The sequence below is a fragment of the Talaromyces rugulosus genome, chromosome I, assembly GCF_013368755.1.
Source record: "Talaromyces rugulosus chromosome I, complete sequence".
In the NCBI taxonomy this organism is placed as follows: Eukaryota; Fungi; Ascomycota; class Eurotiomycetes; order Eurotiales; family Trichocomaceae; genus Talaromyces; species Talaromyces rugulosus.
In genome coordinates this window covers 3,768,344-3,795,944 of record NC_049561.1, presented here as the reverse complement: position 1 = coordinate 3,795,944, position 27,601 = coordinate 3,768,344, and the positions used below count along the sequence as shown (strand labels likewise).

The 27,601-nt window shown below is 46.6% G+C and overlaps 10 protein-coding genes across 10 annotated transcripts; 4 read left to right on the top strand and 6 right to left on the bottom strand.

Moving 5' to 3' along the window:
* Positions 1 to 1,109: 1,109 nt before the first annotated feature.
* TRUGW13939_01258 (uncharacterized protein) lies at positions 1,110 to 3,250 on the top strand (the record flags this gene model as incomplete). The annotated part of the gene is made up of 4 exons (XM_035484460.1): positions 1,110 to 1,908; positions 2,025 to 2,314; positions 2,491 to 2,577; positions 2,639 to 3,250. 4 exons carry the CDS (start codon positions 1,110 to 1,112, stop codon positions 3,248 to 3,250), a joined length of 1,788 nt encoding a protein of 595 aa, XP_035340353.1.
* A 3,372-nt stretch (positions 3,251 to 6,622) lies between these two features.
* TRUGW13939_01257 (uncharacterized protein) lies at positions 6,623 to 7,855 on the bottom strand (the record flags this gene model as incomplete). Its single annotated transcript, XM_035484459.1, has 1 exon — positions 6,623 to 7,855. One exon carries the CDS (start codon positions 7,853 to 7,855, stop codon positions 6,623 to 6,625), a length of 1,233 nt encoding a protein of 410 aa, XP_035340352.1.
* Positions 7,856 to 8,450: 595 nt separating this feature from the next.
* Positions 8,451 to 9,986, top strand: TRUGW13939_01256 (uncharacterized protein; the record flags this gene model as incomplete). Its single annotated transcript, XM_035484458.1, has 1 exon — positions 8,451 to 9,986. One exon carries the CDS (start codon positions 8,451 to 8,453, stop codon positions 9,984 to 9,986), a length of 1,536 nt encoding a protein of 511 aa, XP_035340351.1.
* Positions 9,987 to 10,198: 212 nt separating this feature from the next.
* On the bottom strand, positions 10,199 to 13,829 carry TRUGW13939_01255 (uncharacterized protein; the record flags this gene model as incomplete). Its single annotated transcript, XM_035484457.1, has 8 exons — positions 10,199 to 10,756; positions 10,818 to 11,157; positions 11,215 to 11,268; positions 11,342 to 12,074; positions 12,157 to 12,373; positions 12,742 to 12,905; positions 12,957 to 13,689; positions 13,749 to 13,829. The coding sequence occupies 8 exons, from the start codon at positions 13,827 to 13,829 to the stop codon at positions 10,199 to 10,201; spliced, it is 2,880 nt and encodes a 959-aa protein (XP_035340350.1).
* A 595-nt stretch (positions 13,830 to 14,424) lies between these two features.
* Positions 14,425 to 15,033, bottom strand: TRUGW13939_01254 (uncharacterized protein; the record flags this gene model as incomplete). Its single annotated transcript, XM_035484456.1, has 1 exon — positions 14,425 to 15,033. One exon carries the CDS (start codon positions 15,031 to 15,033, stop codon positions 14,425 to 14,427), a length of 609 nt encoding a protein of 202 aa, XP_035340349.1.
* A 1,006-nt stretch (positions 15,034 to 16,039) lies between these two features.
* TRUGW13939_01253 (uncharacterized protein) lies at positions 16,040 to 16,606 on the bottom strand (the record flags this gene model as incomplete). Its single annotated transcript, XM_035484455.1, has 1 exon — positions 16,040 to 16,606. One exon carries the CDS (start codon positions 16,604 to 16,606, stop codon positions 16,040 to 16,042), a length of 567 nt encoding a protein of 188 aa, XP_035340348.1.
* Positions 16,607 to 17,480: 874 nt separating this feature from the next.
* Positions 17,481 to 21,189, bottom strand: TRUGW13939_01252 (uncharacterized protein; the record flags this gene model as incomplete). The annotated part of the gene is made up of 3 exons (XM_035484454.1): positions 17,481 to 18,232; positions 18,295 to 18,977; positions 19,037 to 21,189. 3 exons carry the CDS (start codon positions 21,187 to 21,189, stop codon positions 17,481 to 17,483), a joined length of 3,588 nt encoding a protein of 1,195 aa, XP_035340347.1.
* Positions 21,190 to 21,865: 676 nt separating this feature from the next.
* TRUGW13939_01251 (uncharacterized protein) lies at positions 21,866 to 23,392 on the top strand (the record flags this gene model as incomplete). Its single annotated transcript, XM_035484453.1, has 4 exons — positions 21,866 to 22,034; positions 22,090 to 22,187; positions 22,241 to 22,603; positions 22,661 to 23,392. 4 exons carry the CDS (start codon positions 21,866 to 21,868, stop codon positions 23,390 to 23,392), a joined length of 1,362 nt encoding a protein of 453 aa, XP_035340346.1.
* A 308-nt stretch (positions 23,393 to 23,700) lies between these two features.
* Positions 23,701 to 25,361, bottom strand: TRUGW13939_01250 (uncharacterized protein; the record flags this gene model as incomplete). The annotated part of the gene is made up of 2 exons (XM_035484452.1): positions 23,701 to 25,220; positions 25,277 to 25,361. 2 exons carry the CDS (start codon positions 25,359 to 25,361, stop codon positions 23,701 to 23,703), a joined length of 1,605 nt encoding a protein of 534 aa, XP_035340345.1.
* A 438-nt stretch (positions 25,362 to 25,799) lies between these two features.
* Positions 25,800 to 27,584, top strand: TRUGW13939_01249 (uncharacterized protein; the record flags this gene model as incomplete). Its single annotated transcript, XM_035484451.1, has 1 exon — positions 25,800 to 27,584. One exon carries the CDS (start codon positions 25,800 to 25,802, stop codon positions 27,582 to 27,584), a length of 1,785 nt encoding a protein of 594 aa, XP_035340344.1.
* Between the last annotated feature and the right edge of the window lie 17 nt (positions 27,585 to 27,601).

The window sequence follows — 27,601 nt, the reverse complement described above, 5'->3', positions numbered from 1 at the left end:
ACCTCTAATGCCGGCTATTTTTAGCTGGTATAGCTAACCCGGTACCTAAGTAAACTCACGCAAGATTTTATTCGGCAATTGATATATAAATTTATACTATTAGCCTTGGCCTTGAAACGCTCCCTAGTTAGACCCTAGTAGCCTCTCTTACTCGATCCGTCCATTCTGCCCCCCCCACCAAGATCGGTTCCAGCTGCTTCACACTGCCATAATAATTAAAGAATAAGATATAGTAACTATAGTGACGTTAATTTTTATTAGTGCATTCGTTCAATTTCCCAAATGTAAATTCCGCCCTTCACGACGTCGTAGTAAAATTCATATAAACGCGTGATGGCGGCCAACTTTGGCTCGGTGATTTTGTTTAGAGTATGGAACCATAGGCAATAGATGGTGCGGAAAATCAAGTAGACCGACCAAAAGAGAAGAGCATAAGAGATGAAAGCCGGCATCATGGTGGTGACGTCCGAGTATAGTGAGATACAGAAGACAGAGGCTTCCCTTGCAGTATTATCTGAATTTGGTTGGATAATTCTTTTTCTCTTAGCCTTTTGCACTTCATAGAGCTGAAAGGTGGGATGAACAGATTTGGGGTCAAGGTGTGCTGACATATAGAGGGGAATAACATTTTGACATTTTGCCAACTGCCATTCACAGATAAACATGTCATGATGAGGAACAGAATCTCAAATAAGGATTAATATGTACTGTAGTGGAGTCTCCTTTGGTCATGCATTCTCCAAAAGGCAGTGTAAGGTGGTTCCTTACATATCACATTTTCCCCATTAGACATGAATATTCAGTCTCCACTACTCCCTGACGTGTCAATTCTATGCAGTTCACCACGATCACGATCTGCCATCACCAAAATCCATCACCAAAATATGTATATAGGTATCTATACATGCCTCAGTGATATGTACCAAAAATTGGGTCCTGATATTTTTCGTCGGTGGACTACCCGATGAAACATGATGGACTCGTATACCCCCAACGACAATCTGATCTTGCGTGCAAATAATTTGGTCCAGCGCTTGCTGCATCAATGTCACCCGCACTATGGTTTAAGCAGTGCAAGGGCCAGTGTGTGGGATACTACCTAGGTCTCGATGCTACGGTCAAAAGATGGAAAATCATGGGCGTTTCCGGAATGCTTCGATTTCCTCCTTGAGTCTCAAACGACCGATGGAGGATGGGGCAATCCATATTCCGACGTCGAGCAGATTTCCTGTACCATGGCAGCTACCTTGGCCATGAAGAAGCATTTGAATACCACAGGCGGGGAGTCAAATGCGCAGTGGGAGGAGATCAACAGTCGCTGCGACCATGCAATTCGATTTATTGAGAACCGTCTGCCATTATGGAGTATCAACGGTGTAGATGAAACTTTGTTTGTTGGCATTGAGTTGTGGCTTCCCGTTCTTTTGCAGCAACTGAAGGAAATGGGAGTGGTTTTCAATGTTCCAGGAATTGACCGTATCAATCTAATGCGCGAAAAGAAGCTGTCTAAGATCCCAGCTGAAGCTTTATACGGCAAATACAAACTGGCTTCGGCCCATTCGCTGGAGAGGTTTATTGGACTCGTCGACTTCGATCAGATCCATCACCAGAAAACGGTGGGCTCAATGTGCGGCTCACCCGCCTCGACAGCGGTGTATCTAATGTATTGCACCTCCTGGGACGAGGAGGCCGAGGCATACCTGCGGTATGCTGTCAATCTTTGTATTAAAGAAGAGAAACGCAGTCTGCCGCATATCTTCCCAGCAACGACCTTTCAAACTACTTGTGTTGTCCAGACATTGTTAGAGTCTGGATTCTCCGCGAGGGATTTTAGACCTGATCTGCAGGATGAAATTGTCAAAATGCTTCAAGAGCTGCTGAAGGAGAATGATGGGATCACTGGACGGTGTAAGTGTTATCTACTATCTTGTCTGTCGTTTTTTTTTGGGGGTTTGGTGTCTCGGAGGTAAGGAGGGAAGCGAGGTAAATTTTGAACATCTCGAAGTTACTCACAGTGCTCCTAGCAAAAGGACTCCTTCCAGACCCCGATAACACAGCTAGTGCATTATCAGTCCTCCACCTGCTAGGTTCTCCGTGTTCGCCAGATGGTCTATTAAAGACCTTCGAAGGGAGGGATCATTTCTTCACATACCCCCAGGAATGCAACCCTACCATAAGTGTTAATGGGAATGTGCTCCTGTGCTTGCTACATCTATACCCCACGGGTGGAGACTACAGTTCGGCCATTGAGAAATGTGTCCAGCATCTCTGCCACCGTTGGTATGACTCGGATGGCTTGTTGGACGACAAATGGGTGAGTGAGCCTGATAGCCGCAATAATCAAATGGGAATATAGCTCACACCCATAATACATGAATAGAATACATCACCATTCTATGTTATAATGGTGATATCCCGCGCCTTTTCCCAGTACCTCATCATGTTGGATGGAGGGCATGTCAACCCTTTGTCTCATGATCTTCTACATAGCCGATTGCCCACCGTCTTGATGCAGGCGATGACACGAATCCTTCTCACGCAGTGTTGAGATGGCTCCTGGGGTTCTCAACAGTCCAAGTAAGAGACGGCCTATGCTATTCTTACCCTCCAGAGTGTCCTTCCACTTCCATTCACTCAGAAATGCCGGGCGGTGTGCATAGACGCCGTTCAGCGAGGTCGGGACTTCCTCCGCTCCGGACCAGATTTGCCATTCAGTAATATGTTGTGGATTGGGAAAACGACCTTCCATATTTCCATGCTTACCGAGGCTTATATACTGAGTGCACTCAATGATCCGGTCCGTTATGAATTTAGTGGTACCGTTCGAGACCTATTTGATCTCCCGCGAGAGGCTATGACCAAGCAGGTTAGCGTTTATTCTCGGTTGCCTTCGTTTGAGTCCGTTCTACCCTGGATCCTCGAGGCTTCGGTCGTGGAAGCTCATTTTCTCTCGATGTGGATGCGAAATTTTGACCCTCTTGGTCAAAAGTCCGTATTAGGCTCTTCCTACCTCATGAATGCTGCCATGCTCATAGTGTTGCTCAATAATCGTGACAAGATATTCTTAACATTTGGGACAGGCATTCTGGATAATATCACCCAGTTTACGGTTATGATATACCATATCGATTCCTACAGCGAGAGAGACATGTCATCAAGGGAACAGGGAATTTATTCGCAATATGAAAGAATAATTTTTGTGGCCTTTAATAAAAATATCTGTCGAGTACCCTCGGATCATTCCAGCTGACAAACAGGACGATTCACCATCGGGAGACCCATCTCCTCTCGATAGAAACTCCATAGTCACGGTTGTTAAATCCCTTAGTTCCTGGCTATTGGAAAACCCCCGCGTTCAACGCGCTAGTCAATACGATCGCACCAATCTCCTTATCGAAGTTCGAAATATGTGGCTTAGCAATATGTTCCAAGCGCACTAGGCAACCTTGTAGACAGTCGCTACTATCAACTACTTTACTATGACAATTACTCATCCTTGTAGGAATTACAGTTATCAGTCCGTAGGGAGAGAATAGCCATCTATTATATTGATAATGAAAGTTGTCTGTCCATGGATTATGATCAAAGAACATTGAAAATGAATGAGAGCAACTAAATGATGGTCCACCGGTAAGACTTTCTTCGTTAATACCTGAGATATAAATTTGATGGAATCGTTGAAATGTCCTATTTTATATTCCACTTGATCCACCCCAGCATCCCCCTCACATAACAAGAACGTAGTGCCTAGGCACAGTTGTCCTAAAGAAAATTAACACAAGTGAGCACCAACTATCAGAAAGGGGTCATCGTACGGAGCAGCAGAGGTGGGCTGAGCCTATCTGGCCACAATCATTCGGCTCCCTACAACTCAGGGTTAAAATATAAAACTCAATCTAATAAATCATGCAATGACGCAGCGACTACTTACGCAGAAGGGCAGGCATTGGCGAGAGGAACGCCCTATAAATTTACGTTTGTTAGTGGAAGCTGGCCACATCTTTCATGCTATATTTTTGCCATACAGTGCAGTAATTCTATCGATAGTGAGTTAATATGCAATATATTTCGCATATAGACCTATAGACACTTACCTCCCGTTTCTCCCCAACACGAGTAGGGGTGGCAAAGGCCACGGCAGCAAGGGCAACGAGGACGACGAATAGACGCATGGTGGTGTAAATTGAGATAAACTGGTTGTTGGTGATGATACTGAGAAATGGGATGGTTGAGAAGGATAATCAACTGAAAAAGCTTCTGATTTATATATCTCCAGCTCTTGAATTCCCCATAGTTCTTGAGACCAATTATTGAGGGATCATCAGCAAGAAGCCAATTAGCCAAGTACTCTTGTGGGTTATCGGTCGTCAAGAGCGTGGTATGACAGCATATGAGGAGGGTTAAGCCTCAGAAGTGCCTTCATTTGGTTATCTATTCGAAAGTCGAAAACCAAGATAGGGTGCTCAATATCACTCAATATCATCTATCCATTCACATCTAGCCAACAAATAAGCTCCACAAAAATGCAGTATACCTGGCAAGCATCGTAGCTAAAATCTACCTAGTGACGATGACATCATAACCATAGCAGCTAGCCCTAGGAGTGTATTGGGATGTTATTCCTAGCCAACGCATCTGCCCCGACTCCTTTATAAGCTAATAAGGTGTGAGCTTAGGATGACCGTACATGAAAAATGGAGCATGTACTTCTCACATATCCACCTATTTGTTCACCCTATACCAAATATAGAAGTTGATTCGCTAGACAGACTACCCAATGCTGACTTTATAGTGTATGTTAGTCACGTAATCAACACTGAAAACAACATTGATATGTTGATCTAAATAGCCTTCACGTGCTATTACTTTATTTATATTTGGGATTTTCACTAGTAAGTGACTAGTCTCATAAAATTTCATAATATAACAAGGAATAATGCAAATCTCCTTATTTTAACAATACTATTTTAAGTTCCAGGGTTTATTAACGGACTGACGGATACCGAATACCGAATACCGACGGATACCGTTGAAGCCAAGGCGGAACTCGGGCTTAGTTATTGGCGAGTTTAGCGCTTACACCGTAGATCCTCCAGCTGAGAACTACTGCTTATTTAACTACACTGAATTAAGTAACGCATTCGTAACGCATTCAGATCTACACAGTTGGGTATTCTTTCTAATATAGAATATACATGAATATAGTATTGGAGCCTCGATAGTGGAGGCGTCGGCGTGAATGATGTACCAATAGTCAGACCCCACGTTTCATTCCTTTGCAGCTGCCTGTTGTACTCTGTACTGGATTGGAGATGTCTCATGGAAGTTGGTTGTGAATAATAAGCTTATGTGAACTAAATCAAATACATGGGGTATCAGTGCGTAATTCAATTCACACTTATGACAATTATCTATTCTCGTGTCAATTGATATATTTATGAGTTAAACAGGTCGACTATAAATATCGTATACTTTCCATCCAGGTTTATTCCTTTAACAATCACAATATCGAAATATCTCCAAAATATCAAGTCTACTTTCAGCTTAGTAAAATTCATTTTTATCACTCACCATGAAGTTCCTCATTCTTGTCTCAGTTTTTGCTGCTATTGCCTACGCGCAGGTATGTGTACTCGAAAAGACCATTGAAAGAGTCATTAAACACTAACTAGTATTCAGGACTGTGTTGTATGATATATCGTCCCAGTAGGTTGGGAAAAATCTAATAATTCAATAGACTATTCAATACCCAGATAACGTTTGTCCAGCGGAGTACGTGTTCTGTCATGAAATTGTTGTCTGGTCACCATGCTAACTTGACCCATAGCCACCCTAATGCCTGCAATGGATCTGGAAGCATTACTCTTTGCTGCGTTAGTTCCTTCATTAAATATGCCTAGCCTTTTTATATAGCATATACTAACGTGCCTGCGAAACAGACAAGCTGCTAAGGGTCTTGGCCTGAGAGGACCCTAGACTACATGGCGACCTCCATTTGACTTTTCTGCTCCAGCTTCTTAGCAATATGGAAAGTATTAAGTCTAGGGTTAGGGCGAGCAGATCTAACATTTTCTTTGTGATTTTGAGCATTCTCGGGATTGGTTCAATTGGAGTGGATCAAGAGGCTCGAAAGGGATCTCCTGTGGAATTCTTTCCACAATTTGTAAAGTTTATGGGTCTCTTTTCTTGCTATGCCGCTGAATAAATTATGTAGCCGTTTCAATACTATCAATCATTTTTATTGGGTTGTCGGGTTTAAATGGGGTTCAATATTCTATTGATACGTTACTATAGATAGAGTAATATGCTATATACCCATAAAGATTTTTCTTGCAAAGTACATGTTATTCCTTGGCAAGATCTCGAAGGCCCACAGCAAACTTCTACGTATAACTATTTATTACACCTTGTATAGCCTTTTTTTAAAAATTAAAAAAAAAGATCTTAGTACTGGAGATACCAAAGTAGTGAAACAAAAACATAAGGTCCATTGAAACTATGCAACGCTGCTGTCTATCACATAATAAGTACATGAATTGAATCAATACCCCCTTGAAAGTCGCTGCTATCCTCGACGAAATGCTCCAGTCCGAATTCTTCAATAATTTCGTAATCTGTCATATCAATTACCGACCGGTCCTGTGCCTTGAGCCAATCGAGGCGCAAATGTCATTTTCCCGAGGACTGCAAATGACGAAGCCCCGCTAGCAGCAGGAATGTTATTGGCAAGATTTCGCTTCGTTGCAAACGCAAGCGTCGCAAACTTGATAGCTTCTTTGTATGCAGCAGGCAGGCCAAACTCGTCGCTGACGCACGTCTTTAGTCCATGGGCAGTCATTCGCTCGCTCAAGAAACGCATCAAGGTATTGTTCCGCGTGCCGCCACCGCTAGCGACCACCTTGGTGACTGTAGTCTTGGGGAGGATGAAGTCGACCAGAGCTCGCTCAATCGAGGTGGCAGTAAACATGGAGAAGGTGGCGAGGAGATCCTCTGTAGACGATGAAGAGCATCGTTCTAGAATATCATCGGCATACTTGGAGCCAAAGTCGAGTCTCCAGGCGGAGCGAGGGGGCTTGCGCGTGAAGAATTCGTGCGACTGGAGTTCTTCCAGCAGCGGTTCTATAACGGTACCCTTGGCGGCCAGCTCGCCGTCTTTATCATAAGTGCGTCCGGTACGGACCTTGATGACATGATCTAACATGACGTTTCCAGGACCAGTATCAAACGCCATCATCTTGCTCCGGTCGATATCGGCCAGTTGTAGGTTCGCAATACCACCAATATTGAGCGTCACAGTCGGGCCGTCGTTACGGAAGGACACAAAGTCGAGATACTGCATAAGGGGAGCCCCGGAACCACACAGGGCGTGGTCAACAGGTCGATACTGTGTGACAGTGGTGATGTTAGTTAGGGCAGCCACAACACCGGACTCGACGATGAAGTAGCCGCAAGGGTAGCCACCCTTTGTCCAGAGATCCACCAGGCTCTTGCTACCACTGGCAGCGTAATCTGCAATCTTTTGGCGGTCGGGAGGCTCTTGGTAAACAGTCTGGCCGTCATACCCTAGTACATCGATATCCTCGGCTTTGAGACCGGCTTTAGCGAGCAGTGCATTAGTGGCCTCCGCATATACCGCACCGGCAGCGTAGTTGACGCGAGTCATCTCAAACAGGCTCAGATCATTCTCAAATGCCTTCACAATCAACGGCTGTAGCTCGTCGGGCCAGTCGACGGTGAGCGCATCGACAAACTTAGGTCGGCTGGGATGGCCGTCTGCAGCAATGTCGATGGAACACAACACAGCATCCACGCCGTCGAACGACGAACCGCTGTTGAGACCGATTATATATGGCATATTTTGCTTGGTGCTTGTTCAAAAAAGAAAAGAAGAAATATGTCTGGCGGTAAAAGAATAGAAAAAAGGAGACGACGACGACCGAACCAGACTTATACCATTCGGCCTGCCGCCGACTTCCCCTCACGAGACCCCTCAGTCGCAGAAAAATCTTCTCCCCGTATCCTGTCCCAGGAGCAAATCCAATGATGACTGAATACTTGGAAACAACGACTCCCCACTGCGCGCATGACTTGTGTGATGTATGTAGTACGGGGAAGCTCCATCGGGGAACCCTCCGTCGGAGGCCTCCGATGGACCCGCTTTCCCTGGAACTACTTGGGCCTTTCCTAAAATGGTAATATCTTGTCTGGGGCAAAAGTGGACCTTTTCCACATAGCAACAACCAGCGAGATTGAGACAATACTACTCTTTATTCAAATCCCTGTGGCAGCCGGATGAGTCGTAATCAAATCAAACTGGCATATATAGATGTCAGTATGGCCCGCGACTTCACTAGATTGCGTCGTTGCTAGATGAGATTCGGCTTTCGGTTTGATTTCTTGACTTGACAGTTCTTTTACTCGTTCTACTCTTTTTAATTTCCTTTTCCACCATGGAGCTCAATGTGAGGGACAACCGATGGGCTATCCTCTGCTGTGCCATCTCGGCCATCGGAGCCCTCTGCTATGGCTATGATCAAACTTACTACACGGGAATCCAGGGCATGCAGACGTTCAAAGATGCCTATGGCAATTACGATCCTTCTACGGGGACCTATTCCCTGGCCACCAGCTTCACCTCGCTCACTACATCGATCATCTACGTGGGTGAATTAGTCGGCGCTCTGCTGGCTGCGCCTATCAATGATCGCTGGGGCCGGAAAGCCGTGTTCTTTGTAGCATCAATTGCTATCATCGGTGGTGGCATTGCTCAGGTGGCCGACACAGGGATTGAGGGCGTGATTGTGCTGGGTCGTATCCTGGTTGGACTGGGTATTGGTAACTTCACTGTTACCTGCCTCCTTTACATTGGCGAGATTGCACCGCGGCAAGTCCGAGGCCCGGCACTGATGATGTTTCAATTCTTGCAGTCGTGCTCGCAGCTGGTTGCCTCTGGCATTACCCAAGGAACGGACAGCATCAAACCTTCTAGCGCCTCGTACCGAATCCCGATGGGCTTGCTGGTCCTGCTCCCGATTCTGATGCTTGCTGGCCTACTTGTCATTCCGGAGAGCCCGACCTGGTACATAAACAAAGGCCGCAGGACAGATGCCGAGACAGCCCTGCGCAAGATCAACCGCAGCAACAAGTCGTATGACCCGGCCAACGATATTGCTGTTCTGGAAGAAGCCATTCAAAGACAACGGGAACATGAAACACTCGCTGGATGCTCGGCATGGCGCGCATTAATCGCCGATCCCATTGAGCGCCGCAAACTCTTTTACTCGTGCGGCTCAATGTGTGCCCAGCAAATAAACGGCATCGTGTTTTTCTACTCGTATGGCGTCATATTTGCTCAATCGCTAGGCTTGGCTCAAGCATTTACAATCTCTTTGATCACCAACATCTTGCAAGTCGTCGCAGTCGGTGCATCGGTACTACTAGGAAACAAAGTCCCTCGCCGGACTAACCTACTTGTCACAACCGGCATGATGTTCTTTGCCTACATTATCATCGGAATCATCGCCACTCATAAGGTGACGACCAGGCCAGCCATAGCCATCGTGACTATTAGCTACATCGTCATTGTCGCCTTCAACTTTGGCCTCGGCCCGCTGGCCTATACCTGGGCTAGTGAAGTAGCTGTTGGCCCAAACAGAAACAAAATCATGTCATGCGCTATCGTCAGTTTTTTCCTGGCCACATGGGTGATAAGCTTTACCGCGCCGTACTTGTACTACGATGCCAAATTGGGAGCCATGTTGGGTTTTGTTTATGCTGTAACAACTATCATCTCCCTGTTGTACATTTACTTTTGTGTGGGAGAAACTACCGGCCGATCTATTCTCGAGATTTCCATGTTTTTTCAAGAAGGTATCCCGGTTCGCCAATGGAAGGATCATGTTTTCTCTTTTTCAGAAGAGGGTCTTGCCGCTCATGACAAGGCCGCAGACCAGAGGGAACTAGAAGAGCATGTAGAGAAGCTTTGAGTTTGCTTTCAGTATAAAGATCCTACTCCTGAAAGTATGAACTAAAAGTGATTTCGAATACAGGGGTTTATTTCCGTTAAGAACTGAGATCTTATTGCAAGTCTAAAGTCTGGGGTTGTAGAATTAGTTTTGTATAAATAGGCGCCTTGACACACATATTGCAGTAGTTAAGAAGAGTAAAGGTTGGATTCTGAAAACGCTGATAGCTGGATCTAGCACGATGCCACGGTCCCGGGGGTGGAACCCCGGAAATTGTGGCGAATATTTACCAGAATCTCCAACGTTCTTGCATACCCCAATGAACTTGACGTTACCCAGGACAAAACTCGTTCAGCCATGTCTAGAATTTCGTCAATAGCGGAAATATCGCGAAAAGCCGATGAAAACGACGTTGCGTTTTGAACCGACAGCAATACTGCATAAGAGCCCACTAGAAGTTGAATATCACTCCACGTAGCATACCCGTTCTTAGGACCGGATAGGTCGTCTCTCGAAAGAACATGCCCCTCAAGAGGAGAGAAAGGTGTATGCGGGCCAATGCCATTAGTTGATTGATTAAATTGTTGCGCCAAAGTCATGATGATGACCTTGGAGCTTTCGATACAATCACGACAGAGAGCAAAAACCCACGGCTCTAGCTGTCGGTCAGTCTCCAAGGCCGATCCTGGCGAAGGAGTCACTGAATTTTCAAGATCGTGGTAGAGCACAAAATAGAGGACAGGGCGCGTGAGAATGGAAATACATGCATGATATCGGAGGGATAGCTCTTTCTGAAACCCGGACACGCGTTAGCCGATGGAAGTATTCCAGAAAGAGATAATTCAAACTCACCATTCGTATGGAGATAGATGGGGACAGCATATAAAAACTGCGTGCGTCTCGAACGAACTGTAAATCTAAGGGCAAGGACCGATACCAAGTCTCAATATCCATAGATACTTCAGCAATAAATGGGATCACCTCGCGAGGCTGACAGTATGCTTGACCAGTTATGAACATGTGACCCAGAATTAGGTTAAGAGACGATCGAAGCCACATGTTGGCTGCTAGATAATCAAAGGTCGATGTTTGGCCATCCATTGCTAGAGCCGTTGAATCGACACTTCCATCACTGACTAGGGGAGGGGGGATTCGGAGAGAAGGAGAACCGTCTATTTCAGATAAAATATCACTAGAACCGGCAAATAAAGTCAGTAAAAATAATGTTAGCGAGAAGGAATGAGTTCACCTTTGCAATAAGTAAAAAATCTGACTGAAAATCAATACCGAAGTTTCGAGCGACCTGATGTATTGTTTAGCCACATTGTAAATTGAATAAATGATCTAGTCTAGAAAGGTCCAACAACAAAACTGACCTTAAGTTATGATGAACCGACAGCCGATTTATAGCAGCGTCGACGATTTGAAGAATGCCAAGGGCGTGAGAAGGCATGGCATATGTATATAAGAAGATATGGGCAACAACTAGCAAATAAGGGATTACAACCTCGTCTGCTTCCATCTGAACTCGCCACAATTGTTGAAGTGCCAATGTAAAGCATATATTTGGCATGTCGGCGTCCTCACCTAGGAGCCATCGTAGCCCTATTGTATAAACCAGGAGATCTTCCAAGGCAAGCTTTCCAAACTGAGGGCCTCCGGAAGCATTATTTTGACCATAGGCAGATAGCAAGTTTAGCATAGAAGAGATATGCTCATTGGAGAAAAATATGCTACTTTCAAGGAGCACAGAAAACCCAATGGGGATATGAGAAGTGATGTCGTTCCAGCAATGTAGGCAGTCTTTTGCAAGCGACCAGGGCAAAACTACCTGAGAAGTATCAGGCGGTGGGTTCTTCGTAAATTGCTTGTCTCGACCCTCGGCATTTTTCAAGAATTGAAGGACATTCACATTAGGAATCGTCAAATGAACACGCAGACGAGACCAGTACTGGAGAACCTTGTGGCCAGCACCGTGATGAAACTCGGGAATCCTTTTGAAGGATGTAGAGGCTGTTGGCGGAACACTTTGTGGCTGGATAAGGGTATCAACCGGTCGTGACTCTTCTAACCTGGGCAGATGTTCTTCCAACGTGTCTATACGGCCCTCTATCGCAGCAAAGCGCGAGAGCAATGCAGCATCACTAAGGGTGTCAGCCTGCGGGTCGCGACAGCAAATGTATAGAAATACCTCTCAATATTTGCCACGACTGTGCGGTAATTACAGGAAGCTCCTGTTTCGAGGCAGTGAGTACATTCAGGGCGGCGGCCATCGCATCGCGACTTGCGCCTCCGGCAGACATCACAAGCAAGCTGGGTTTTGATCCTTCCCGGCCGGGAAGGCTGCGGACTGTGAGACTCTTCTGGCATGGCGACTCATTGCCAGCCCTAGAGGAAACGCCTAGCAGCTTTCACACTGTTGGGGTTTCCATCGCAGTTCTTGGGGGGAAAAGTGTCAAATCATGGGGAAGGTGGAGAGGCAGAAGAGCTGGGTCAACTATGTTAAGTTGCGACAGCATGATTGGCCTCGTATTTGGAAACCCTATTTGGTGGGGCAGAGGCCCACACCATACTAAATTTGGAGGACATATGTTAGAGAAAGAGTTCCTGCGGTCTATTCATTCTCAACGTCATGGCTACAGGATTACCAGATTAAATGTCAGATGAAGTAAACTAGTTATCCAAAATAAGTATGAAAATAAGTATGTATTCATGTATTCGGTAGACGTCTATTTTGTATTATTCTATTTCTATTTATCTCTAAATTTGTCTATACCGTCAACTTGGAGGCCAACAATTTCTTCAATTGTTCAGTGTCTTCTGCAAAACGTCTCATGGCATCTGCTGACTTTTCCACTGCACAAGCATCACTGTTGAACGCCCAACGAAAAGCATTCTCGTCGTTAATATAGGAGGCCGGGGTAATCTCGACGTCTTGGGCTAGGCAAATGATTATTAGCATAATCTTTTATGCGCGATGATAAAACTCACCAGTCGTTGCTGTGACTTGTGGGGTGACTTCACTGTGATCATTCTCCAATTTTTCCAAGATAGACGGGGCGATGGTTAGTAAATCAACACCAGCCAAAGCCTTGACTTGCTCAATATTCCTGAAACTCGCACCCATGACTTGCGTGCGGTGCTTGTATTTACGGAGATAATTCTGCATTTCTCTAACCCTAGACACACCCATATCATCCACAGGTGGTAATGGCTGTGAGCGGAACCAGTCACCAATACGACCAACGTATGGTGCAATGCACGCTACACCTGCTTCGGCTGCTGTTATGGCTTGAACAATGCCAAAGACAATGGTGATCAAAACACTAACGCCGTGTTCGCGCTCAAGGATCCGACCGGCCTGGATACCTTCCCACGTAGCACTTATTTTGATTCGCACTGCTTCTTTAGGTACTCCCTGCAATTTATACAGCGCAATTATGCGAAGGGCGGTATTGACAGTCTCCTGGGTGTTGAATGAATGTCGTACGTCCACTTCTGTTGAGACTCGGCCGGTTAAATGGTAGATCTCAGCGCCAAAAAGTACTGCCAAGTACTCGACTGCACCCTCAAGTTGAACGTCCATGGCGTCTCCCTTGGCAGCTAGACTATTTGCATGTTCAATTGATCTTTCCACGAGGCTTGAATATTCCGACTGTTGGGCAGCAAGGTATAACAAAGACGGGTTGGTAGTGCCTTCGGATGGCTTGAACCGGGCGATGAACTAGGGAAATGTCAGTTTGCGTTCTTATGTGACTATGATCCTTGAAACTGGAGACTCACACTAAAATCGGCTGTATCAGCGATGATTGTCGTTCCGGCAGCTTCCATGCCACGGAGGGCGTTGAGAGGGTTTGATGCCATAGTTGGTGTATTGTGAAGTTTTAGGAGTTAGGTGGGATCAATTGAAGAGGTTTCCTTTTTTTCGAAATTCCTAAACTGCAATTCTGTAAAAAATATACTTCTCCACCCAATGACTCGCAGCAACTGCGGGGAATGCAATACATATGGAGAGTCCGGAGGGTCCCGACGGAGCGTTCCCCGACAGAGCGGGGCCAGTTTGTTTCCGCCATCAGCTCAATTAAATTAGATATGTATGAATGGGTAACTCTTATTACTGTAAAGGTATTCTGAGACTCTTAATAGTACGTTGACAACTGAAGATGCCATCTTCCAGTGTATATGGCTATCTATGTCCATATCAGGGATCGAAGAAAATGTATTTTCCATATTCGCCCTAATTAATGGTCTGACTGAATTGATAAAATAACCAAATGACAAGTTGACGATTTTGATAGTATTATCTCCTTTTTCATTAAATACCAACTTATATTCATTGTTTTAAGGTAGATAGGAAAACCAACCAGTTCAAGAAAAGTAATCATCCTTTATCATGGTAGCGATAGCGGCGGTGACTATGAGTGCTATAAATAGGTATTTTCGAATAAAAACTGCATAATTAATCTAGAGAAATAGCCTCCCCCTTATTTGGTTTTTCTCCCTTAAGTGAAAACTCTCGTCCTTCTTCTTTGGGCATCCCTGGTAGGGAATAATAGAGCATCGGCCCATTACCCGATGACATGACCCAGCCATTCTCTTTCAAGCCTATTTTCTCAAGTAGCTTTCGGCTTGCCATGTTCTTGTCGGAAACGAGCCCACATATCTCAATAATTCCAAATTCATCTTTCCAATATCGTATTATCCTCGTAGCGGCCTCAGTTCCGTAACCTTTGCCTCGGTATTCGGGCAGAAAAGCAAAACCGATATCGAGGGGAAAGTTAGATGTTCGTCGTGAAAGATTGATTTCGCCGATCCTTTCACCTTTCAGGCGTACGACATATACGGAAGCGTCTTTGGACCTTTCACCATGAATTTCACTCGGTCGGGGCGAGGTATTAATGAGGAGTTCTCGAATAGATGACGGGGTATAACGCTCCACCTCGGGGCCCATGGCGGAGTTGAATAAAACAGCAAAAAAGTCGATATCTTTACTCTGGATTAGAGTGTACGTCAGGTTCGTCGAATGCAACACTGGTGCGAAGAGAGATTTGGGTGTGAGCTCTGCCATAGTGTTGGATCCTTGATTTTGGCGGCTTAGAGATGGCAAGAACCCCGGGTTTTCTTTTATCGCCTAGAGTTTGACCTTTATTATCGCTTTTAGTGGGAAGAAGATCAGTAGGCGGGGTTTTGGTGCGGCTGAATTTCGCCTGCGTCGCATTTAGACGCTAAAATAGAGCGAAAATATACGTCAAGTTAGTATACAAAAGAAACCAATAAATCCCCACCAAAGGAACTCTTTTCGGTACGGTGGATAACAAGTTGTCAGACAAGCTGTGGAGCAAGCATTTGTACGAAACTTATATTCCGCCATCCAGATGCAACGTTGCTTGACTATTTTTGGTCAAGGTCCCCTAAGTTTACCCAGGCCACATATTTGGATTGGTTGATAAATCTGACAAGTCAAAAACTCATGGTCAGTTCCGGCTTGATCAGTGGGATTCTCCAGTTCTTTGTTCTGTAGCCTAGGATTGAAAAAGCCCTTCCAACTCCGCTCCTGGATAAGAAACAATCTGTTGAGCGAATCCTAGAGGTGTCTAAGCGTGATCTACACATAAGTTAGAATTAGATAAAAGATATTATTTGAATATTGTCCGAGTCTATATATACATGGTTAATCTGACGGCGGAGTGATAACGTACCCTCGCCAACGCCGCTTCTAACGGCCGAAACGGTGTCAACTTGTGTTTTTTAGGAGTTATTACTCGGTATGTAGTTTCTCTCTCTCTTGTCTCATTTGGAGTGTACATGTAGTTTTCAGCGGTCTGCTTTCTTCAACGACTTCAGATTGTCTCTATATATCCCTAAGCCCAATATCTCGGAACCCCCACGTTAAACACATGTGCAGAATTGGCCTCGTATACTATTGAAAAGTTGACAAATGATTTGCATTGTTTGCTAATTACACTGGCTTATCAAAACCATGTTTGATCATTGCTAATGGAACGACTGTTAAGCTCCAGCATGTGATAATACATTAACTAGAGAAGTCACATCAATCATGAATACATGTAGAATTACAACTTCCCGGCTCTCTTTCCAGTCCAAGTGGCAATCGCATCCATTAAAGGCGGGCTTAGAGCATCATATGTCTCCAACCCGACACTGCGAAACTTGGCTCGCACCTCATCCATACCCTCCGGTTGGAAGCCCTGTTCGATAATACTCGAGACAAACGCCGCAAACTGTGGCTCCTGCCATCCCTTTGGTGTGTCGGACAACTCCACATGGACAAAATCAAGTCCCTTGAAAGGGTGGTCATTTTCGATACGTCCGTACAAGTGAACACCGCACTGAGAGCAGGCGTTGCGCTGGATGGCGGCTGACGAGTCGACAATGTGCAGCTTATCGGCATTTGCGGTAACTTTGACTTTGTCGACGGGGATGACGCCGACGACTGAGAAAAGTGCACCGGCAGGCTTCCAACATTTTGAGCAGCCGCATGCGTGGTTGTGCAGTACGTCAGAACCGAGAGTTACTTCGACCTTGTTACTGGGACAGTGACAGTATAATTTTCCCCCGGGGAAGTCGGCCTGGCCTTTGGTCAGACCGTTGTCGATGAGAGGGTGGAGCGACGGTGCCATTTTGCTATTTCTGATTTCGACTTTTATTGGTGGAACAGGAAGAAAAGATTAAGTTGGATAGCGAAGGTGTGATAATTGAGGACCCTGGGGGACATTCAGTCTGTTTAAATACTCGAATTATTATTCCCAAGATCATTAATATCTCAGGTCTTACGCCGACGGCTGGGTTAGGGTTACCGGATTATCGGCTTGCTTTTTGCCCAAATCGGGAAAACATGACGGACACAACCCCACGGGCTCCGACGGGGTTTATATCATCGACCAGCCGATTCCTAGAATCAGTATAATAATGAATGCCAAAAATGAAAAGTGACATAAGGTCCGTAGAGTTCGGACTTCGCGTGGGGCCTAGACCGGAGCGGCTGGCAAGGGAGCTTTACTACAGGTGAAAAGACTCCTGTTCCTTTTGTATTCAGATATACATCCCCACTAGCTCCGTAAATTGCGTTATAATGCAATATCAATTGACGGGGCCGAGCTTTCCACGGCGCCACTCTTAATGTGCTCCTGTCCACGACCGAGCGCCGCGTGGGGAGCTTGAACGGCCCGTGAGGGGCTCTTGCGATCCCATTGTCACCGAGCACATTATGTGATAGTAATATTAATAATAGTAACACAATCCAAGAAATAGAACGTTGATATTTGCGTTTCGTTTTATCAGTTAGTTACTTCAATCATTGGAATTCCACAGCCTAACAATTCTTGCCGTTTTGTGTAATAATTTCCAGTTTTCGTGGTCGACATGGGCTTATTGGGAACAGTTAAATTATAACTATAAAAAGTAGAAATATTATATCATCCCTTGCACCGAACACAAGGTAATGCAACAAGAAGTTTCCCGAAATTTAAAAAAAAAAACAAAACAAAACAAAACCTACACACGCCCACTCGATGCCCCACTGTTGAATATAAGATCAATCCTCCTCTCCCGATCCCACACTCGCTCTCCATCACTCCTCCGCTTAAAATACAAGACGCGATGCATAGGAATAAATTCTTCGTCTGTTTGTTCAGTCTTCCAACGGTCGATGGGAACCTCCTTTTCACCCACGAATCGATCGACATATCCAACTAGGTAGTCGCCCGAGTTAAGGCTAGGATCCCATCGAAGACGGCTCAGAACTTCGTCTGCGGGACGAAGTTTTGGACCTGCGCTTACTTGAGCAGCTCCAATATTGTGCAAGGGCCGGAGAGGTAAGCTTGGTTGGTCAAATGTTTCGGTGTGATCTCCAGCAGGGTTTTCTGTAGGATCATGGTTGAAATCATCATCAAAGTCATCATCTTGGAAAACCGTCGTGTTACTCCAAGTCAATTCGTCAAGGCACAGGTCTTTAAGTTCTGGCTGCTTCACCAGGGACACGTCAACCCACGAGGAGGAAGAGTCAAAGTAGTTCTCGTCGCTTCGAATTTGTCCCGCAAAGTTATTGAGAAGGGTCAAGAGGGAGATGTGCGCAGAACGACGGTCCGATTCACTCATAGGCGTAACAATATCGGTATCTCCTTTGGTTAGACCGATCAAAAAACAGCCTTGGTATTCTCCCTGGTCTTCAATATCATCCGCGTCAATTTTGGTGAATCGAGCGGGCCAGATACGTGCATGGATATCAGGGAATTTTCGATTAATATCTGTCCATGTCAGCAAAATCCAATTTCGAAACCATGGTGAGGTGGTTATTATTATGACATACCAACAAGAAGGGAAACACATCGGAACTCCAGCCATCCGATTAACATCCGCCCCTTTGTAGTTTTCCCTCCCCAAAACTGAACATCTACCTTGACGTAATTTAGGTAGGCTCTGAGGAAATCAGAAGCACCTGCCTTGCGCGACCCAGTGCCTGCAATGTCAACCCATGTAACTCCCTGTTTGGAAAGCAAATCATTGGCCCGTTTGAACTCCTGCTCGAGTGTCCTGACAGAGGGGACTGTTGCTGTGTGTGCCACATTAACCTTGGGTGGATGAATGCTGAGAATCACCAAAGGTTCCCTGGATGACCGATGATATTTTGGTTTGCCACTGTAATATGTAGGATCGTAGACCATATCCTTCTTCCAGTCAAAGAATGCATAATGTTTGAAGAAAGTGCAAACGATATCCGAGGCAGACACGCCGCCTGGGAACGAGAGCTTGCAAACTCGCGAGAGAAGTAAGGTGATATGGATTCCACCGAGATATCCAAGCTTCGATGAATAGATACCGCGATTCTTTGCCCATCTTTTAATAAACCGATATGCTAGGCGGAAAGCAGATAGATCAGGAATTGTTCGTTGTAGATAGTCGAGGTCTCGGATAGAGTTGAGCTTAAGTAAAGACTGTATGGGCAGGTCGAAGACGGAATCTTCAGACTGCATATCTAGTGCACGCGGCCAGCTATACGAAATTTTATTAATATAAAATTTCCAATGAAAATGACCTGGGAGGGTTCTTACCTTTCTGCAACGCTTGTAGCTGCACAGTATTGTAGATCTAGTCGAACACGTCCAGCTTCCAATTCCAGCATTGTACCAGACGCTGCCTTGACCTTCCTAAGCATATGAATCTCCTGCCACTCAGGGCGACGAAGCTTTTGAGTTATGAGTGCAAAAAAGGTCCTAGGACTAATCGTGCCAATAACTAGACAATCAATATCTGACGAGGTGTCCCATACACCCAACCGATACGAGCCAACTGGAACCACAGCAAAGCAGATGTTCAACCGGGTTTCAACCGCTGTGTTTGTATCCTTTTGCTGAACCATACGCTTGATTAACTCGAACATCATTTGGCGGTGTGCGAGCTCATCCTCAGTTGGGAACATCTCATGGTCATCGAGGAGAGCCTTCAACTGAGTGCCAGTACCAAGACTTTGAGGCGTCCGTTCGACATTGAAAGTGAGTTCCTGAACTTCCGTTTCGGAAATCGAATCCAAGTACATTTCTGCTCGAATACCCCAGTGATCACTACCCAAATATTCTGCTGCATCCGCAACTGGTAATCCAAATAGATTGAAATTAGTCACCTTGAACGCGTCGCCCTTTACAAATATGCGATCGTATCTCTGCGGCCGGCTGTGGTAGCTTCTTCCAGAAATGTCTGCCGCAAGAGTATTCTCGGTGGGGTCGTACGTGGCACCCTCTTCGCCTTCATGCAAAGTAACAAACTCGTCGCTACGCTGCGAGGACGTAGTACCAGTAACTCGATTGGCGAAGTAACAATCAACTAGCCCTGACTCAGAAAATAAAACTTCAAGAGACGACAAAATCGAGGCTCCATGTGCAGTAATTGCATTCCGTTTCAGTGCCGCATCGATTGTGTATGAAGAAGTAGTTATATTGAAATCGCCTGCAATAATCCAGTGATGGTCGCGGTAATGAGATTTGAGATGACGAATGATGGTCTTCACTTGAGAGTGTTTTGCGGCAATGGAACCGTCCGTAAGACCACAGGTTAGGTGTACACCGGCCACTATCAGTGGAAGGAATTTGTTTCCTTGGAAAGATCCAATGTCTTCCAGCTGCAGTACCACAGAACCCTTGTGTCGTTTTTCAAAGGGTAGCCACCCCCATCGGAATCGCCAACGACTCAAAACCACAACATTGCGTAGGCTAGGTAGAGGGCCGATTTCCGGTTGCTCCGGAGGCCCATGGGTCGAAAAAGGGTATTGCGCATGGATTTGGTCATTCCTCAAGAGATAGGACAGAAAGTCATCTGCGACCTCTTGTAGAACCAGTATATCTGCAGTACTAGATTCGGCCAGCAGGTTTTTCACAAGAATAGGATAGCGCTCAGTTGGTGGCGGATGCATCGAGTCGATCAAAACATTGTACGATGCCACACTAATAGACGATGTTGTGAGCTTTGGTTGATATGGTGCAGCAGACAGCTCGAGAGCCTTCCAGGCGCCTTTTGTATCGCCGGTTTCAGCTGGCTCGAAGTAGTATGTGACTCCTTTCTGGACCCCTTTTTCTGAGCCTTGTAATTCTTTTGACAGGGGTGTAATATCGGAGATTGCTACTTTGTAGTCATCTGAAATTTTTATAGTTCCCCACACCCTCATCTGACCCATTGTCGTGCTAGACACCACGGAGCGATCCCGAATTAAAACAGTTAGTTCTGATACCTGCCAGTCGACCGGGGGAAGTAGGCTTGTCTTTGAAACAAGGTAATCTCGCACTGAATCGTCATTGGCGTCGCTTTGGCCGATAGTCAAATGTGGTTGGAAAGGAGCGTCTGCTTGCTTGAGCGCAAGCAGAATTTGTTTCCGCATACTCTGCAATGTTTTACAGCCATCGCCGCTGTCCGTGACATAGATTGTGTTACGTTTGTGCGCAAAGAAGTCTGCCTTGTCCAATCGTACGGAAAACTCTTCAGTGTTGTTCTCAACCAGTGTGTTGCGGACCACGTCAACCGCGTGAGGTAAGCTCTCTGGAGCTACAAACGGGTATATGAGGTTTATATGGGGCGGCCATTTCTCGTACGCCTTGTCATACAGTGCCCGCAACCGGTTGACATCGTGGGTGAGCGGTGTCGGGGGAATAATGCAAAGTGCTGTGTCGTAAGAATTCAGAGACGGTGACCGCGATTCTTTAGATGTCGGCGCCATGGCTATGCTTTTTTTCTCGTAGCACCAATATGTAATGAATGAGGGAAGGAGGAAAGAATAACAAAATAATGCAACTACACGCTTGACAGCAATGGGTATCTCGATACTGAAACAGGAGTAGAGACACTGGTAAAATCAAATGCAATGAATTATATTCCTAGATACCTTGGTGCTTGCAGCCAATATTTAAGCTGTATGCGACAAATCGAGAATAGAGAGACAACACAAGCATTGAAGCATTCACGAAAGCGCAGCAGCGAGAAGTGTGGATGGGTCAGGATGAGTCGACGTGAGTATGGGGGCCGCCGGCCAATCGCAGCTGATCAGCGACCGCCCCGCGGTGGGACTATATTCTTTTGTTGCACCTGGACTTAGAAAAGATGAATTGGCGTTGGTTTTCGTGGAGCAAAAAGCGATCTAATGCTGGAGTTGCATTGTGACTGGATCGATGAAGACGGGAGGCTGAAGCGCGCCCCGCCAACAACAGCGATGGCTATGTCCGCTATGACTCATCGGCACGTGCCGAGTCGTCGTCTTCTTTCATCTCTCGAATAATACTGCCATTCTAAAGTCAATTGCTCATGGTAGCCATAATAAATGTGTTGAGAAGGGACTAGCACGTCCCGTACCATTGAATACCAAACCAAGTATATACTCGTCGGCTTCCGCAATCACCATGAATGCCGACAATGAACTCCACGAGCTGTCACCAGCCGTAAACGAGCGCGCTGAAGGATGGCAATCGCCTCAGGAAATCGAGGTACCTGGTTTGCCGCCCGCAGATCACGGTAGAGACGCGTGGATGGCCCTTGTGGCATGTGTTATTGTCCAGCTCCCAATCTGGGGTAATCAAGCAGCATCTGCTCGCGATGGCTAGACACTTTGTCCTAACGGCAACAGGATTCTCTCTTGCGTGGGGAATTTTCCAAGAATACCTCGCAGACGCCGATATTCGTGGGGATAAAGGCAGCATTGCAGTAATTGGGACGACATCAAGCGTATACAGTCGCCATTCCTTTTATCTCAATGACCTTGTATTAACTGATAACAGGGCATCTTGTATATGCTCTCACCGATCACGTTCGCTCTTCTGACCAAGTATCCACGTATGCGAGGATATTGCGGCTGGGCTGGCGTTTTTATTTCCGTTATCGGATATACTGCAGCGTCCTTTGCTACCGAAGTGTGGCAGTTGGTTGCCTCATTGGGAGTATTGTCAGCTCTTGGAAATGGCTTGTTATTTACGCCCACAACACTTTATCTAAACGAGTGGTTTATCCAGAGAAAGGGACTGTCTCTTGGAACCATGTGGGCAGGGAAGAGCGTGTCGGGTGTTATTTTGCCATTCATCGCCCAAGCAACTTTAAATCGGTTCGGAATGAGTAATACACTTCGTGCATGGGCTGTTCTGACCGTATGCTTCCCAAACACCGCACGAACATTACAATGATACTCATACTATGATAACTAGGCGGTGATTACTATTCCACTTCTCCGGTTCATCCGCCCTCGGCTTCCACTGCCTCCATCGCACACGCCTCGTCGCCTAGACATGGGCTTTCTGCGCCTCAGTAGCTTTTGGATCCTCGAGCTAAGCAATATCATCCAAGGGCTCGGATACTTCCTTCCTTCCGCCTATCTATCATCATTCGCTACAAACATTGGCCTCTCAAGTACTCTAGGAACATTTTTGCTTTCCTTATTCAATGGCACATCCATCTTTGGCGGTATTGTCATAGGCGTGCTATGCGATAGATTCGATGTCTCCAACATGATCCTTCTTTCAAGTGTAATGTCTGCCACGTCCGTGCTCTTATTTTGGGGCCTCTGTCCGAACGATGGCGGCGCTAGTCACCACCAGGAAGTTGTCGTCATCGCTCTTCTCTCCCTGTTTTCCCTCACCTATGGCTTTTTTGCCGGCGGTTTTAGTTCAACCTGGTCGGGGATGCTGCGAGAGTTGCAGCGGCAGAGTCCTGCGATGGATACTGGACTAATTTTTGGTCTGCTTGCTGGTGGTCGCGGAATCGGGAATATTATTAGCGGGCCTGTCAGCGGGTTGTTGATACAGGGGAAAGCTGGAAGTTCACTCTCCGGAGACGGGTATTCAACAGAGTATGGACCGTTGATTTTGTTTACGGGTATAACGGCTGCATTGGCAGGGTACAATGGTGCATGGAAAATGATGAAAAGGCTAGTTTGTTAAGAAGTTTGGTGGTGCTTCTTTTGGTCAAAAGGTCCAACCATTTGAGCGAAAGTTTTGCCAATTCTATATTTCAACCATGTGTGATGCAACATTGACGACTACGGCTATCAGTGATGATTATTTAGAGATAGACATGAGACAAATGTGAATGAAATTCTATCGAAAAACCCTGTATAGCCCTGTACACCCTGCGCCAAAAGGTAGAAACATGCTGATAGTCAAAAGAATATCATGTTACAACGCCAGTGTATCCCAATGTATAAAAGTCGACACGCTCAAAGTGGAAATCCTTATTCACAACGCGTACGCTACCTCTTAGGGCTCTGAGCTGCTGCGCCATCCTGCTGGGTTGCGGTACCGGCCGAGCTGCTAGCTGCTATGCTCGCCACATTGCTAGCATGCGCCAAGAGAAATTTGCAGCAAGTCAGGGTGTACTTGCAGGCGCGAGTCCATTGCTCGTCATTTTGATTGAAGCCGAGTTTGATACTGGCGTCACCAATTTTGTCCCGCTTGATTTCGTAAGGTAGTTTTAATCCCCCGGTGCTGACCCCTGGCTGGCCACGGCGAGACGGGGCCGGTATGGGAGTTTGCTCGACGTAGTCGCCCAGCTGTTTGAGACACTCGAGGAAGGATACCATGGCTGCATCAAAGCGGCGATGAACCCAGGGTAAGTTCAGCGGCATATCACCGGACGAGAACAGATCCAGAGAGGTCACCTTCGGAGCCGAGCGCGTCCTCTCCGTGCCAGGAGCTCCTGGACGCTGCTGACTGGATGATTCCGCCGGCGATATTGGTTGGGCTTCAAATTTCTCTATCTTTGAATTAGATCCCATGGGTTTGAGGCGGTAGCCACTGAACTGGAAGCCCAGTTTATCGGCGATTGTAGCTAGTAATAGACACGTTTGGCCCCAGGCAGCATTTATCTCTGCCCAGTCCACCGATGGATTCGTCAGCCGGCCCAGGCGTAGTCCATTTATCGTCCCAAAAAATCCATCATGTCCAATGCAGAAAGCGTCATTATAAACGTTTGTTCGTTGGAGTCGCTCAAGCTGTCTAGAGTCATGGTCATATCGCATGTTTAGAGCGTCACGTTCATCCTGAAACTCCGCCAATGTCAGAGCAAATGCATTCCGGTTTCGCCAGAAATTTTCTTCTTCCAGGTCCAGTTCTCGCGATTCTTCCTCTAGTGCAGCGATTTCTCGATCAATGTCGGCCCTTTCCTTTTCCAATGCCAAAAGTTCCTTGTATGCTGCATCCTCCTCCTCCTGAGACTCTTTGAGTGCTTTATTAGCTGCCTCGACGTCCTCTTCCGAAGGCACGGATGAGTTCAAGGTCTTCAAAAAAGATATGTATGCATCCCTCTCTTTCGTCGCAGTTGTCAACTTCTTTTGTAGGCCCTCGACTAGCAGATCCGTGCATTCGGTACAAATAGGATGATCGATATCCGAGCGCGCAGATATTATTTCAAACAACCGATTCGCTTTTTCGGCTTCGTCTGAGAATGACTGGTCTGTCGTATCTTGTGCGGGCGACTTCGGTGTTCCATTGCCGTTTCCGTTACCGGCAGGACTGTATGCATCGCGGCTTTCCGGTCCACCGGACAGCTGTGGAGGAGCAAGTTGAGACTCGGTCAGCATCACGAATGACATGCCCCCACTGCTTTCTCCTCGGGCGAGCTTAGGATGTGGTGGCGGAACAGATCGTCGGTATGCAGGCGTGCCCGACTGCCGCGAGGATCGATCGTAGAGCTCGCGGCGCTCCGCAGGATAGGGGTGACGGGGAGACGGGGCATGATTTGGATGATCTGGAAGCGTTTTCCCTGTAGAGCCTTTATAGATATTTAGCACGAGTATACAAACGCAAAATGAAGACAAGAGGACATACCGACAAGCAGATCAAAGGCAGCGGGGTTGAGCGACTCCAGGGAGCCGTCAAGCTTCAGGGGTGTCCGACACTTTTGGCAATGCATGATATCAGTATGAGTAGCGTCTTCTTATCGCACGGCCATTCTGAAGACTCCGAGAGATCTTCGCGATGATATTCATGCACAGCAGATGCAGGTGAAAGCAAAGCAGCTCATCCACGTCATCGTCCGCAGCTGTTAGTGATAACGTGCGCTAACTTCAATACGGACTAGCCTCGGTCGGACATCCGCTGCGGCGCGCGTGCAGCAACCACGCGCCTCGTTACAGTCATGAAACAGTTCCTGGCGAATTGCCGCACGTTTGATTTGTATAGCTATTCTCAGAGCTCGTGACTTGTTGGCCTAGGATTTTCAAGGCTATTCATCCTCGGTGATCCACAATCAGGTCAATTTAACCGTCGCATCCTGGCCACAGCGCGTTGATATCGAGACATGGCTCACGCTTGAGCTCTGCGCTGCATCGACTATCCTACAGCTTCAAAAATGGAACCACCCAACAAAAGAAGGCGTCTATCTCCTTCACACCAGCCTCGGAATGATTTTCAAGACGATACCGAATTGCAAATCGCTCGCGCAAGGAATGACAAAAAGCTAAAGTCTCTCTTTGAAGGTATCTTCGAAAAGTACGGGAAGGATTTCAGCGATGTCGGTGATGAGATCGACCTCCGAACTGGCGAAATAGTGGTGAATAAAGGACATGTGTCCCTCATGGAACATGAAGACGACACTGGAGAGGTATTGGAAACGTCACAAAAAAAGGACTCCCCACGAAAGGCATCGAATGCCCATGAGTCACACGAGCCCGACCTTGCCGATGACAGCGACGACGAACTAGCACCTGATGGCAAGCGTGTCCTTCAATCGCTAATAGCAGGTGATATGGACAATGATATTGAATCGTTTGACATGGAAAAGGGCAAAAATGGCACAGTCACTCCGCGCGGCAACCGTCCACGTAGTGATCCAGAAGACGAAATTGGGGGGGACAAAATTGAATTAGCAGGCTTGGAATATCCTCAGGCGTACAACAATACAGCAAAAGCAACCGACCCCATTTGGCAAGTTCCAGAAATTGCTGCCAAGTTCTGGACACCGCCCAAAATGCAAACGCCACCTAAGAAGGAATTGAACATTCCGGATACGCGTCCATCTTCGCCTCCAACGGCAGGGTCAATATGGGCAGTTCGCACGCCGGGAAGACCCCGGGGCGCAAGTTCGAAAAAACCGACAAGCACAAAGAAATCAACCCCATCACTACCATCAAAACGCCGGCGCAAGAAGCCAGTTGTGCTTGATTGGACCTTTGCAAATATGAAGAGTGACGATAGTGACTCTGATGATCCGTTGCAAGAGGAAGCGCCGTCATCAACTACTCAATCCATTAAAATCCGTGGCCGCAGTAGCGTGTCTATCACGCCAACGCCAATCAAGACGGTAGCTCGGAATGTCATCGGTGCCAAGTCGAATAACACGACACGCAAGAAGCCGGTTTCGAAGATTGAGTATGGGAGACTGAGAGAGGTTGTTTCTTTACCTAGAACACCCGAAGTAGCCTCTAGCCCACAAAGGCTAGGAACCACTCCAGTGCATACATCTGATAAGGAGATGAGTTCGCCTACGAAAATGAGACCAGTGGAGTTCATTCTCACGCCAGACGAGGTCAAATTGATTGTACAAATGAAGTCTAAATCTATGGAGTATACTTGGGATGACATTGTTGAGCATCTTCCTGGTAGGACTGTGGATGATCTTCAAGACTGGGAGGAGTCCCATCCGGACCTGCTGGACAAAACTCCCACCACATCTGGTGGCTGGTCGCGGGAGGACTTGTCAAAATTAGACCAGTTCGTGAGCCAATCCGGTATCTGGTGGAAAGACATCCAAGCAGCATTGCCTACCCGGTCCAGGGGAGAACTAGAGTCTCAAATGATCAAGATGTGGATGGAAAAGGAACTCCTTCGGGAGGATTCCACTGATCAACCCGAATCAAATGAACAAGACCAGAGTTCGCCTGGGATATCAGCAGATACCCCTACTCCTCCAAAAACCCAGCAGTCTCATCCTCTATATTCTGATGATGACCCTGCATTGCGAACTGGTACTGCGATGACGAATCAAGACCCAGAAGATCCCCTAGAAGAGGACTCTGAGGACGATTGGCCGGAGATATCAGCAATAGAGGTGGAATCCCGGCCAGCTGAGAAATCCGGTGGCTCTCGACGAGGCTCCCCTCGGAAAGGTTCAGCATCGCCCCGTAAATTCTTTTAGTTTTTGCAGGAGCGACT